This window comes from Chanodichthys erythropterus, chromosome 20 (genome assembly GCF_024489055.1).
Source record: "Chanodichthys erythropterus isolate Z2021 chromosome 20, ASM2448905v1, whole genome shotgun sequence".
NCBI classification, from domain to species: Eukaryota; Metazoa; Chordata; class Actinopteri; order Cypriniformes; family Xenocyprididae; genus Chanodichthys; species Chanodichthys erythropterus.
The window spans coordinates 12,854,644-12,869,040 of NC_090240.1; the positions used below are offsets into that span (position 1 = coordinate 12,854,644).

Genomic DNA, 14,397 nt, shown 5'->3' on the forward strand with positions numbered 1-14,397 from the left:
GCTAAAATCTGTAGTCTTTGATTGCTAGTTTGACATGTTCACCGACAGCCAATTAATGACCGTTGCAATCAAATTCTGGCAGTGTCAGAAGATTTGGCGCACAGTCCTGCAGTGTGACTTCTCCTACAACAAACGTCAAATTGTCTTTGTTTTTCAAGACAAGCCGCTATCAAAATTAACGGTAAAGATTTCTTTGTGTGTGGGTTGATGTAGTTTCCATGCGCGTGTCCGTTTTTAACACGTCTTGACTTTCGTACAGTCTGACATAAATGACAGCTGAGATCCCACAGTGTGACATGAGGATCATGAACGTACAGTCTGACAAGCAACAATCGTAAAGGACTATTATAAATCGCACAGTGTGCATCCGGCTTTAAAAGGATACATTTTCTGCCCAGTGTTTTACTTAATCTTTGCAATCTGGCAACCATGCACACGCTCTCTCTACACTGCAGAAGCGATGCGATAATCTGAAAACAAGTAAGCTGGAATATAGCGATCTCAATTGATATATTCTGCTTAAATTAATTTTTGTGTTCCTTCGTGAGTTGCTTACACTGTGTCTGCGACTTAAAGGGATAGTTCACCCAAAAATGAAAATTTGATGTTTATTTGCTTACCCCCAGCACATCCAAGATGTAGGTGTCTTTGTTTCTTCAGTAGAACACAAATGATGATTTTTAACTCCAACCGTTGCGGTCTGTCAGCCGAATAATGGTAGTGAATGGGAACTTGGATCAATAAGTCGAAAAACCTTGCATAGACAAATCCAAATGAAACCCTGCGGCTCGTGACAACACATTGATGTAATAAGACAAGAAATGATTGGTTTATGCGCTCTGACAATGGCAGTGATGTCTCGTGCTTATACTTCAATGAGAGCGAGACATCACTGCTGTTGTCAGAGTGCGATCAGACCTCACTAAGCGAGTGCTGAACGCAGTTGGACATAGTGGTGGCTTAGAGGTAAAAATGATATAAATACTGTTCGGTTTCTCGCACAAACTGATCGTTTCGTGTCTTAGGACAACAAAGTGTCGTCACGAGCCGCAGGGTTTAATTTGGATTTGTCTAAGCAAGGTTTTTCGACTCTTATTGTTTGAGTTCCCATTCACTCCTATTATTTGACTGACAGACGGCAGCGGTTGGAGTTAAAAAAATCATCATTTGTGTTCTACTGAAGAAACAAAGTCACCTACATCTTGGATGCCCTGGGGGTAAGCAGATAAACATCAAATTTTCATTTTTGGGTGAACTATCCCTTTAATCTGTGATAAATCCAAACATGGATCTTGACTATATTGTTTGCGATTGTGGTTGCTAAATAAATGCACTTACGCAAACCTCTGTGTGACAATACAAAGTCTTTTTTGCTGTTTTAATAGAAAAACATAAATGTAATTTTAAATTATAGGAATTACTATTAAGAATTTCAAACATGCATTTTAGTTTAGGACTGGCTTAAGCCTGGTCTGTGAAACCAGGGGTTGATGAGGTAAAATAAGCCATTATGCCACCATTATTTCACAAGTTTTCTTTGACTAAAACAGACTTTTAGTCAACTAAAAATTTACTAAACAAAAACAGGACAAGGTTGACTAAATATGATGAGAACTAAAAAGTTCATTTGACAGGACTAAAAGGGATAGTTCACCCAAAAATGAAATTTGTCATCATTTACTTCCCCTCAAGTTGTTCCAAACCTGTATGAACTTCTTTATTCTGCTGTACACAAGGAAGATATTTGGAAGAATGTTTGTAACTAAGCAGATCTCGCCCTCCATTGACTACCATAGTATGTTTTTTCCTACTATGGTAGTCAGTGGGGCTCCATTCATACAGGTTTGGAACAACTTAAGGGGGAATAAATGATGACAGAATTTTTATTTTGGGGTGAACTATCCCTTTAAGACGAGGTCAATGACATCAGAATTCATTGGTTCCATTACTGTTCTTCATTGACATCATACCATGCCATATTTGAACATACATAAATTGTTGCTAACAAAAAGCTTTCATAAGGCTTTTATTACATAAAAGTTCTATGTTGTTGTTGATAGAAGCAGGATATTCTTCTACTTTTGTGTTCCATGATGACTTCCATGTTGAACTATCCCTGAATTACATTATCAGCGCTGGATGGTTCAATCGCAGAACTGTGTGCTGAAGTGCCGATGGCAGCTGTCACACTCTTGTTCCACTCTGAGTCATGTGACCACCTCATCCTCCTTCACCTGATAGTGTGTGACGTCTCTTTTCTTTTCCCTCTCTTCCTGTTGTCATTGTCTGTTTTTCTGTTGTTTGTCACTTCCCCCACAGAGAAAGCTCCGCTGGGATATGTGAGGAGATTTGCTTATGATTTTTTTTTTTTTTTTTTGAGTTTTTGCTGTTGTATTACAAACCAGAAGTAGAGCAAAAAGGATCATTGTGTGATTTTCAAAGACTGCATATTGTCATATGAATGTATTAACAAAGCAGTTAATTTAAATGTAAAACCATTACATAAATTTTCTGCATGATTTGTTGACAGGATGCAGTCTTTGACAAGACTGCTTGTGAAATTGAATCATAGGATGCTCCCAATAAAGACTGACCTACCCAGAGCTTGTAAAGTTTTCTAACAGATGTGATTAACAAACCGTTTATGTAAGAGTGTACAGTGGCTTCAAAAAGAATTTGAACACTTGATCCACATGTTTGGGGTCGGTTTGAATGTTTTGTTTTTGAAAGAAGTATATGCTCACCAAGGCTGCATTTATTTGATCAAAAATACAGTAAAAACTAAAAAAATTTAAATGTTTTCTATGTAAATATATTATTAAAAAGTAATTTATTCCTGTGTTCAAAGCTGAATTTTCAGCATCATTACTCCAGTCTTCAGTGTCACATGATCCTTCAGAAATCATTCTGATATGCTGATTTGATGCACAAGAAACATTTCCCATTATTATCAATGCTGAAAACCATTCTGCTGCTGCTTCATATTTTTTTGTAAACTGACTTTTTTCTGATTTTTCTTTTTTTTTGATTAACAAAGTTCAAAAGAACACATTTATTAGATATTAGAAATATATTTAATAGAAATATATATATATTTTAAAATTATAAATGCATTTACTGTCACACTTGTTCAATTTCATGTGTCCTTACTTGAATAAAACTATTAATTTCTTTCCAAAAAAATCATACCGACCTCAAAGTTTCGAAAGATAGCGTATCAAACCAAAAACAACATCACAAGGACGCTTTACAAACAAATAATTTCACAAAAAGAAACTTTAAAAGTGTCAGTGTACTTTTTGAGGCCACCTTATAGCTGTCTTATTTTTGACTAAACACTAACTCATAGATGGGTCAGCTTTTTCATTTGGAGGCTGTCCTTTGGTTCTCTATTATATAAATAGTTGCTTTATGCTTACAATTCTTCGCTTGGTGCTCTCCCCTAACATTAATGTACCATTTGAATGATCAGCGTTTGGGTGACACTATTAGCTAGTGTGTGAGCATGTGTCTCTGTCTCCCTGTGTAGTGTTTGAATGAACATACAATGCTGTTAATGCCACTGCGCTGACGGCTTCCTGTCTGTTTCTGTCTCCTGTCGGCGATGATGTTCACAGGGCGGCACTAGCGTCAGCCCATCAGGCGCAGCCCCTTCCACAGACTCTCAGTGTTCTGGAGAGCACACCGCAGGTCCGCGGCATGCACACCATCATCAGGTCAGACACTTTTCTGTGACGCGTGGGAAGCGCATTGTTGCGACAGAGTACGCAATGTGTATCCGGACTAACTGTACGGCGTCTCATATGGCTGAACTAGTGTGTAGTAACATAGAAGACCTAATGGAAACTTAAATAATAAAAATAAGAAATATATATAGTTTCACATTTATTTGAGATCAACTATATGCCCATGCAGTGGTTTTGTTTCTACTGGAATCCAGATTTTACATTAGAAATTCATGTGATGACCCAACACAGTACTAAAGTGTGTGTTGTACAAAAGTAGACAAATGCCCAACAATATGCCGAATTATACATGACATGGGCTGAATGGGAAAATGTACAGTTTTGCAAATGTGGCAGAATGTAATGTCACAGCGTCTGCTATTCAGGTGTAGGTCTTTTTTGTTGTTGTTGTTGTTTGTTTCTTTTTGTCTTCAGTTTTGTAGTTTTGTGTTTTTTTTTTTTGTAGTTTTTTTTTTTTTTATTGTTTGACTTTGTCATGTTTTTTGTAGTTTGTTTTTTAGTTATGTTGTTTTTGTTATTTTTTGTTTTTGTTCTGTAGTTTTTTTTGTTTGATGTTTAGTTTTAGTCTTGTGTTTGTTTTTGTAGTTTGTTTTATTTTATTAATTTATTTATTTTTGTTTAGTTTTTGGTATTTTATTAGACCTGTGAGAATAAGAATAAGACTGCCCCTCCTCATACTCTCATCTGCCAAACTACCAATAACAAGTAGCAGAAGCCAGTGGCTGTAATTTATTCATTTCGAAAGTTTCTTTGCATTTGTCCATGCCACAAACTGTTTGCGGTTATGCCAGGCTATGACATAAACTAACGGCTGTGGCATATTAAAAAAGGGCAAAGCCAACAACATGTCCTGTCTTACTGGTGGTTTGGAAAATTGCATTTGTCCATCCATTTTATGTGTTAAATGTCTGATTAATCATGATAAACCCAGTGAAACTGACATAATAATAAATTAATTATATTGTGCAACATGTTTTCAATGAAAGGTTACAAAGGAGATCTCCCATTCTAACAATTCAAACACTCTATGAACCTTTTGAAAATACTTTTTTAATCTGATTAAGTGGTTTTATCATCAATGCTTCTGTTTCAGAAATAAAGAGACCAGTCGAGACGAGTTCATCTTCTACTCCAAGAGGTTAATGCGGCTCCTCATCGAGAGAGCGCTGTCCTTCCTTCCATCTCAGGTGAGAAAACGGTTATAGAGAGTGAAGAAGGAAGGTTTGCTGGGGAATTTTTAGATCAGCCTAGTAATGGCACATGAACGGATTTGAGAGTGTGGGCATGGAGGCCTCGTCTCGATCATGGAAACTTGGCTAACTTGTCCACCGCAGTGGAAATTCAGCTAACAAACACAACCTGAGAGAAATCGGCTTATCAACAAGCAGCAGTGGCAGCGACGACACAACGACCTTTACACTTAAAACACTCACAGGAGAACTGCAGTGATCTAGTGAGCTTCATCATGTTGCTGCTGACATTTTACTGTGGCTTTTAATCAGAGAGGAAGATCAGTGTAGCTACATTTGATATGCTTGGACAAAAACTACTTGACGTTGCAGTTTGTCTGTTATCTGCTGCAGGTCCACATTGTTCAGACCCCACAAGGAGAGGATTATGAGGGCAGAACCTTCCATGGGAAGAGGGTAAGAAGACAGTGTTCCTCTAGATGCATTGAAACGTCTTTTTGGGTGATCTCTTTGGCAGTTCACCCTAATGAATCTGTTTGTTTGGAGATTTTCTCTGTCGCATAGAAAGGTTGTTGTTCTCTGTTGTTCAGGCCTTAAAAGGAAATCACACCCTTTTCTGTATTTTGAACAGATTACGGGTGTGTCAATTCTCAGGGCGGGAGAGACCATGGAGCCCGCGCTTAGAGCCGTGTGCAAAGACGTCCGCATTGGCAAAATCCTCATCCAGACCAATCAGGACACAGGAGAGCCTGAGGTACCACCCCTTTCTGCTGTTACTACCGCCCAACATTTATACAAATCAGATCAAGTGAGCAAGATGAAGTAGATTATTATAATTTTTTGGTTAATTTTTTTTGTTAAATTTCAGTATCCATAAAAGGAGCTAAACATGAGCCCTAAATTGTCTCAAAACATTTCCTTGATAAAGTATTTTGTGTCTGTACAAGTTTATAGGTGTTTTATCATTTCTTTCTCTATTTTACTGCCTTAAAGTGTAATATGTTTTACTTTTTTATTAAAGTTTGTCTTGTTGGTTTTTTTGTTTTGTTTTGTTTTTTGAAAAATAATTTTGTGGTGTTTATTTTTATTTAATTTTTGGTCTGTCAGTCAGTTAAAATAAGTTAAATCATGCTTAATCTCAATTGTTTCATAGTTAATACATTCAATTTCTTTGAGGGAAGAAAAAATTAATATGTGAAATTATTGGTTCATTGTAGAATATGCGCGTATATTTAAATGAAACAACGTATATGTCTGCAGCAGTGCTCCAGTCTCACTCGTGTCTTTCTGTTCTTCTGTTCAACTATACGATGCTGAGATACAGTATTTTTTTTTTTTTAGCACTCTTATTCCGACTTCCTGACGGTACTGAAATAAGGTTTCTAAGAAATCACACTTGTGTTAAATATTTAAATAATCGCACATACTCACTTGTTAATTTTGACTGCCCTGTAATAATTTTTTTTTATTACATTACACATTTTTAATTACATTTTATGTATCTATTCATGAGTTTGATTCATTTGTTTAAATGCACTGCTGCACATAAACACTTTCAAGTTCTACACAAACAGGCCAATCTCTAATTATAAGAAAAAAAGTAATTATACTTTGCTTAAGGCGAGACGCTACAGGTTTTTTTTCAATTTTGAGATTTTGGGCTTTTTGGCTTTTAATAAAATGTTGTTGCTGTTTTTTTCAGACTAGTGGCAAGAAAACATCCCAAATCCACCTTTTAAGCATTTATCTATTTGTGTCTGTAGATTTCACTTACAATACATATTTTTAAAGGCCGTTTTCTTAAAATGACTTTTTTTCTCCCACACTGAACCATATATCTCCACTTCAGAAGCCCTTACATCACCAAACTTTACAGTTTTATTCTGATCTATATTCTGAAGGTTTTTACTGAGGAGTAAAAACAAAAAACAAAAATTCAAAATGTATGTTTTTTTCTGACTGTTCGGTGTTTTCTGAATTATGGAATGATAAAAAGAGATACATAAAATTGCCTCTGTAAAAACCTTTTGACTCTAATATGTTGAAAAAATGAAACAGGAATTCTGAACCTGACTTCATCCATTGTTCAGCTTTTTGTACTATAAATTTATGCAAATTAGTGCATTTTTAAGTAAACAACGCCTCATTTGCATATTTCAACATAACATTTTAGAAAACTTGTAATACAAAAAAAGTTTGAAATTCCTTATTGTAATCAATCCACTGAGGAAGTAGGGTGATAACAGTTGTTTTTTTTACCCTATTCACCTACAATTTCTTGCATAAAAGGAAACTGAAGGTTTTGCAATGTGCAACAATTTGTAACACATTGTCTTCATTGTGCACAATATCATATAGAATAAACAAATTTTAGGTATTAAGGTATTAAACATTTAAATAATTGCATGTAGTCACTTGTTAGTTTTGACATTTTTTTAAATTTTTTTTGTTAATTTTATATATATATATATATATATATATATATATATATATATATATATATATATATATATATATATATATATATATATATATATATATATATATATATATATATATATATATATATATTTATTTTTTATTTATTTATTTTTTATTTTTTTATTTATTTTTTTTATATGTATTTATTAGTACTGTCAAAATTAACGTGTTAACACATGCGATTAATTTTTTCGGTTTAACATGTTAGAAATATTTAACACAATAATTGCAGCATCCATTTTTTCCCCGTTATTCTTTAGTTAGCGTTACATTAAATGATCACACTATCATTCATTCAAGTGCTATTAAACTGTTCAAGCACGATAATACACAAAAAATAACTTAAATCTGTACTGACGCGCCAGCCGTCTGTGTATCTCGACTCGTGTGCACAGAAAGCCATTTATTCAGACAGTGCGCCAGAACACCCGCCGCACGGACAAAAACACACAAGTATCTTAAACAAGTTAAATAAAGTCTTATTTAAGAGATGTGAGGACATCAGATGTGTATCAGATTGTTTTCATAATGACTTAATACATTTAACAGTAGCCACTTCAGGCTTTCTAAGGACACATCTCTCATGTCTGTGTGATAAATATTAGCTGAGTTTCAGTTCTTTATTCAGAACATTTATTTTCTTTATCTTACAAAAACGCAAGGTTTTGTTGTTATTGTGCGTGTACACAAATAAAAGTTGACCCTTTTATATTTTATAATGATGTCTTACGCTAATCTGTATTTTAAGTTGTTTTCACTGTCATGAGGAAAACATCTAGCAGAGGGTTAAAGTGACAGCAGCCTAATAAACGTGCTGTGGTCATGTCTGGTATTAATGTTGATCAAAAAACAAAGAAAATCACTCACTGCTCTTGACTGAACAACTTTTGTAGCTTTAATAAGGGTTAATCTATATTTAATTTATGATTTATGCAGTGAAGACTGTGAAGTCTGACAACTTTATTCACATATTTAAAATACCGTCTTTGTTTCTACATTAGAGATTAAATGTGAAATTATTACAATATATCAACTTTAATGTTAAGTGTGATTAATCGCGATCAATTACAGAAAAATGTGATTAATCAGTTCACAGCACTAGAATTTTACTAAGTTTGATTGATTCATTCTTTTAAACATATTGCTGCATGTTTAAGTTGTCTTTTATGTTTTCATCCAGCTGCACTACTTGCGTCTACCCAAAGACATCGGCGCAGATCATGTGATCCTGATGGACTGCACTGTGTCCACAGGCGCGGCAGCCATGATGGCCATCAGAGTGTTGCTGGTAAGACTGTATTTGAGCTGTTTCCCGTGCACACAGCTGCAGCAGCTCTAGCGTCTAATGGAAGTGATGGTGTGCAGTGGCACAGGCACACACGCCTACTCAAGCACCACATGTAGAGCGGCCCAGTTTGTTTGTCTTTGAGTGTAGGCGTAGCAATGAAACCTCACTATCTGACAGCGGCCGTAGAGCATGACATAACTTCACACATTCTCACATATTAATTCTAGTCGATCCGAGGCAGAGCTACTGTATTTATCAGTTGTTTGATGTCTGCTTAAACAAATAAACTTCTCTTAGAGCACACTTCTCATGCGCTCACCAGATTATTTTGTCTACTGTGTTTTCATCAGAGAGATGCGTGGTCTAAACAATCCTCCACATCTGAAATGATGTATTATATTTTTTTGGAAATGAATGGCCGACTCCTTTGTCCTGCTAAAGCACTGCTGTGACACGCTTCATGCTGTGTGTGTGTGTGCAGGATCATGACGTTCAGGAGGAGAAGATCCTGCTAGTGTCTCTGCTCATGGCTGAGATGGGTGTTCATTCCGTGGCCTACGCCTTCCCTCAGGTCAAAATCATCACCACCGCCGTCGACAAGAAGGTCAATGACCTCTTCCACATCATCCCTGGCATAGGTGAGACATTGCTCTATTTGCTTGACTGTAGCCTGTTTTCCTTCACGCCTTCAAGTTTAGGAAAAAGTTACATTTACACAAACAGACCTGTCACATAACATATTTCACATAACCAGTCCATATTTCACCCTAAATCATAAAGAAATTATAAACTATACTTTGCTTAAAAAAAACATGAAGACTTATTTTTCAAGAGCCAATAAGGTTTTTAGAAATGTTACATTTTTTCATGACTATTAATTCATATATTATTATATATTAATTGGGGTCAGTAAGATATATATATATATCTATCTATCTATCTATCTATCTATCTATCTATCTATCTATCTATCTATCTATCTATCTATCTATCTATATATATATATATATATCTAAATATATATATATCTATATATATATATATATATCTATATATTGTATTGTATTGTATTGTATTGTGTATATATGTATATATATTTTATTTATTTATTTTCAAAAAATAAATTAATATTTTCATTTAGCAAGGATGCATACATCAAAAGTGACAGGAAAGACATAAATTTATAATGTTACAAAAGGTTTCTATTACAAATAAATGCTTTATACATGTTTCAGGATTCTTTGATGGAAAAAATATGTGTGTGTGTGTAAGCAGGGCTTGACATGAACTTTTTTGCTCACCAGCCACTGTGGCTAGTGGTTTTCCAAAGTTACTAACCACTCAGCATTTTCACTGGCCACAATTTATTCTGTCATTGATACCATAGGGAAAAAGCCATTATAGATATTTTTAATATTATCTCATAATTTGGCAGCAGGTATATTAGGCTGCTGTGACTTTAAGACCTGATGCACAGATTCATTATACCGTTACATGTGCTTTCTTTCATAACTGAATACTCGCCAAGACTGGCATCTTGACTTCATTTTGTGTGCGTTTGACTGTTTAAGTGCAAAAATACACTGTAAAAAAATCCCCGTAAAATTCACAGTAAAAAAAAAAAAACGGCAGCTGTGGTTGCCAGAACTTTACCATAAAAAATACAGTAGCAACCTAAAAAAATGACATTTACAGTAAAAAATCTTATTTCATTAACTGATATAATGTTAATTTACCAATATCTGGTACTAATATGTGTTTTGTACCATTGTAATACACTGACAACAACCAATCACAGTGGTAATGAGTCACATGATGAAACAAAGTTCATCACAAGTAGCTTTTCCAAAAGCTTGGAAGGACAATACTAATATATAGAAGGTGCACACAGTGTCATTCACACAAACACCATCATGGTAACACACATGACATTTTAAAAATGCCACAAACATTAATTTAACATTAGATGTAACATAAAAATCGAATGTACATAACTGATTAGAAAAACTAAGAAGAAACAGAGTTATTTCAACGGAAATACATCAAATGCAAAGTGTCACGGAGGGAATTGTGGGAATGTCAATTTGTTTTTTTTACTGTAAATTATACAATGACTTGTTATTTTTCATTTCCAAAAACTGTAAATTTAATGGTATTTTACCATAAAATTACATTAAATGTACCATTAGATCTATTACACTTACTCACTCCATATAGTACGTAAACTTTCGGTAAACCAATTAACAGTTTTTCACCGTCACATTTTTACAGTCTTTTACCATTAAAATCACGGTCATTTTTTACAGTGTAGTGAAAAAGAACTCAATTTAGTGCTGAGAGGTGGTTTATGTGCACACATTTGAGCACAAAATCTGCAGGAATTAGTAAAGTTATGCACAATTCCACAAATGAGAAAAAGCGTTGAGAGAGAGAAAAGAAAAAGAGAGAGGAAAAGCGCAGCTGGTATCGTGTATCTATTCTACGGAAAATGAGTATTGGAAGCATTTCAGATATTTCAGTATCTCAAGACTACAATTGAAAAATATATTAAATATAAAATTTAACCCACCAAAGTAGCCAGTAAGAGTGACTGCATTACACGCCACTGCTGAAATCCACCTGCATTGGTGGGTGTTAATGTCAAGCCCTGTGTGTGTGTGTGTGTGTGTGTGTGTGTGTGTGTGTGTGTGTGTGTGTGTGTGTGTGTGTGTGTGTGTGTGTGTGTGTGTGTGTGTGTGTGTGTGTGTGTGTGTGTGTGTGTGTGTGTGTGTGTGTGTGTGTGTGTGTGTGTGTGTAATGTTTAATATTTCTGTTGAGGGTATCAAAGTAGTATTTGTTGAACTGCTTTTAATTCATCCTGTTTTAAATAAACAATAAAAATTGAATAAAAACTAAAAAAAATGTAGTAAAGAGAATCTGTAATACTTTACAGTAAGGTTCGTTAGTTAGCATTAGTTAACTACATTAGTTAACACGAACAATACTACAGCATTTATTATGTTAATTTCAACATTTACTAATATATTATTAAAATCAAGAGTTGTTAACATTAATGAATGCACTGTGAACATGAGCATTTTTAACATTAACTAAAGTTAATAAATGCTAGTAGGTTAGTAAAATACTTTGCTCATGGTTAGTTCATTATTTAATGCATTAACTAATGTTAACAAATGAACCTTATTGTAAAGTGTTATCAGAGAATCTGATTAGAATAATGAAAATTACAACTCTAAAGCATTTTGACACTTTACATTAACTGTTAACACATGAATCTTATTGCAAAGTGTTATGCAATTTTGTAATGTATTAACTAACATGAACTAATCATGAGCAACACATTTGTTTATAGTATTTGTTAAGTCTAAAAATACAGCTGTTCATTGTTTGTCATGTTAGTTCAGTGCATTAACTAATGTTAACAAGATTTTAACAATATATTAGTAAATGTTGAAACAAATACTGTAGTATTGTTCATGTTAACTAATGTTAACTAATGAACCTTATTGTAAAGTGTTACCGATTCTCTTTACTACATATTTTTTTTAGTTTTTATAACATAATAATGTATTAGTAAATGTTTTAATTAACATTAACAAAGATTTAAAAATGCTGTAGTTCATTATTAGTTCATATTAACTGATGTAGTTAACTAATGAACCTTGGTGTTACCCAAAATTTTGAGGTAAAATGTGCTTAATTGTCATGAAATAAGTCACTAGCAAAAAATAAATGGCTTCATTTTCTTTAATGCAATTTCTTTGATGTTGATTTGGGTGTTAAAATGTCAAATGTGAGTTCTACCCTAACATTTATTTAAATTTTTGGAATTTTTTTGGTGTGCAGGAAATTTTGGGGATCGTTATTTTGGCACGGATGCACCTCCAGACTGGAGTGACGACGACATGGATGAGCCCAGCTACTGAGACGCCCTCCTCACCCGCCGGACGCTTCTGTAACGTACTGAAGATCATATCACGCTGACGCCGGGCTGATAATCATGTCTGATATCTGTACATTATAAAATATTTTTATACTTTTTTGCACTGCCCAAACTGAAATGATTTTGTGAGGTTTTTATTTGTGAAGGTTTTATTTATGAAGGTTAATATAGTTGTTTTTACGTAAGTTATTTCCTGTGGTTTAAAGTGTGTAAAGTTTAATTCTGAAGCACATGCTGTTGATTTATTGCCTTACATGTGTTTGCTGACACTTTTGGAATCTGTTTTAGTATTTTCAGCATGTGAACTCTCATCAGCAAACACAATATGTCTGGTTGTCATGGCATACAGCATGCCACTTTTACTCAGTTGCTGCAGTCAAGCTTTCTGAGAGTAAAATAAGACTGCCTTGCTACACTTAGACAGTGAATTTCTTTGAAGGACCACTTCGTCGGAAAAAATGTGTGGGCGTAGCTTTGTTTTAATCTTTGCTTTCTGTCTCGCTTTACCTGCAGACGGCTGCTGACCAAACCACAGGCTCTTAACAATTACACTTTCACAACACACAACTGAATTCTATACTATGGCTCGGGCTTTAAAACATTTTTATAAAATTTTGCACAATTTTTGTTGGTTTGACAGTTAGTTTGGGTATAAGATGTAAAGGTCTATTCATGGGTTGGAGTTGCAGGGCTCAAACACATAAGCATGAACGAACAATCGGCAGTTGTTGATTTTTAGGTCATTTAAAGTTTTATTTTAGAGGTTTATAAAACAGCTTGCATGCTGTGTTAAGAATGACCTACATGTTTCTTTCATCTGTCCATCGAGTCTATAGCTGCCTTTACCATATATGGCTTGGATCTGCTCGATGTTCGCTGTCTTGTCAAAAAAACACACCACGTACAAGAGAAACTAGCCCACAGGAAGCATTGGTGTTTGGCCTAAAATTTAGGTTTAATTGTGTTTGGTTTAATCGTTTTACCCCACTGAGCACTTTGAGAAAATACCTAGCCTGAAGAAATTATTTCATCAAAGAAATATGATGGGATTGTGTGTGTGTTGTTTGTATGATTTACTCTGACTTGTAATTTATATTTGAAGTTAACCAAAAAAAAAAGTAATAATTATTGGGTTGAAAAATACTAAACTTTAAAGACAAACAATATTGTATTAATATTAAAGCACTGAGATCTGCAGTGATAATGTCAAGGCTTAGTGAATGTATACTGTGACTTTTGTCCCACAACAGGAATAAAAGTTTGATTTATTTATGTTATTGCTTTGTCATTGCACACTTTATGAAATACTTGATTTTGATTGGTCAGTCAGATATTTATGTGTAATAACTGTAACCGTATGTCTCTTGTAACCACAATCTGTTTCACCTCGCATAATAAAATCATTTCAACTCAAGTCAATGTTTCATGTTCGTTTATTGATTTATTTGGTGAACTAAATTGTAATAATTGTGATGTGCTTCATGTCATGTGATCACTGTTAAAAATTACTTTTAAAAGTAATGCATTACAATGTTGCATTACTCCCTAAAAAAGTACCTAATTGCATTACTTAGTTACTTTTTATGAAAAGTAATGCGCTACATTACTTTTGCATTACTTTTTCTCACCTGGACTGGAGTTGCTTGTTTGTTTGTTTTTTTAATAACAACAAAAAAGTTCTATTTTTGACAAATGTAAAGGCCCTTTCACCTCCAAAAGTGAACTGAATAAGCCTCAGGCTGAAGGAAA

At 34.2% G+C, this 14,397-nt stretch overlaps 1 protein-coding gene across 7 annotated transcripts in view; it reads left to right on the plus strand.

Annotated features, from left to right (window-relative positions):
• The window catches only part of uckl1b (uridine-cytidine kinase 1-like 1b), a 48,211-nt gene extending 34,009 nt beyond the window's left edge, over positions 1-14,202 (plus strand). For 2 of the 7 annotated variants that reach the window (XM_067370559.1, XM_067370563.1), the window contains 8 exons: positions 2,320-2,339; positions 3,618-3,716; positions 4,840-4,933; positions 5,330-5,392; positions 5,568-5,690; positions 8,598-8,705; positions 9,187-9,343; positions 12,552-14,200. In XM_067370559.1, the coding sequence (XP_067226660.1) occupies positions 2,320-2,339; positions 3,618-3,716; positions 4,840-4,933; positions 5,330-5,392; positions 5,568-5,690; positions 8,598-8,705; positions 9,187-9,343; positions 12,552-12,631 (744 nt within the window). In that variant the 3' untranslated portion in view covers positions 12,632-14,200. Of the gene's footprint in view, positions 1-2,319; positions 2,340-3,617; positions 3,717-4,839; positions 4,934-5,329; positions 5,393-5,567; positions 5,691-8,597; positions 8,706-9,186; positions 9,344-12,551 lie in introns of all 7 variants that reach the window. The other 5 variants (XM_067370564.1, XM_067370565.1, XM_067370560.1 and 2 more) reach the window with 4 other exon arrangements.
• The last annotated feature ends 195 nt before the right edge of the window (positions 14,203-14,397 follow it).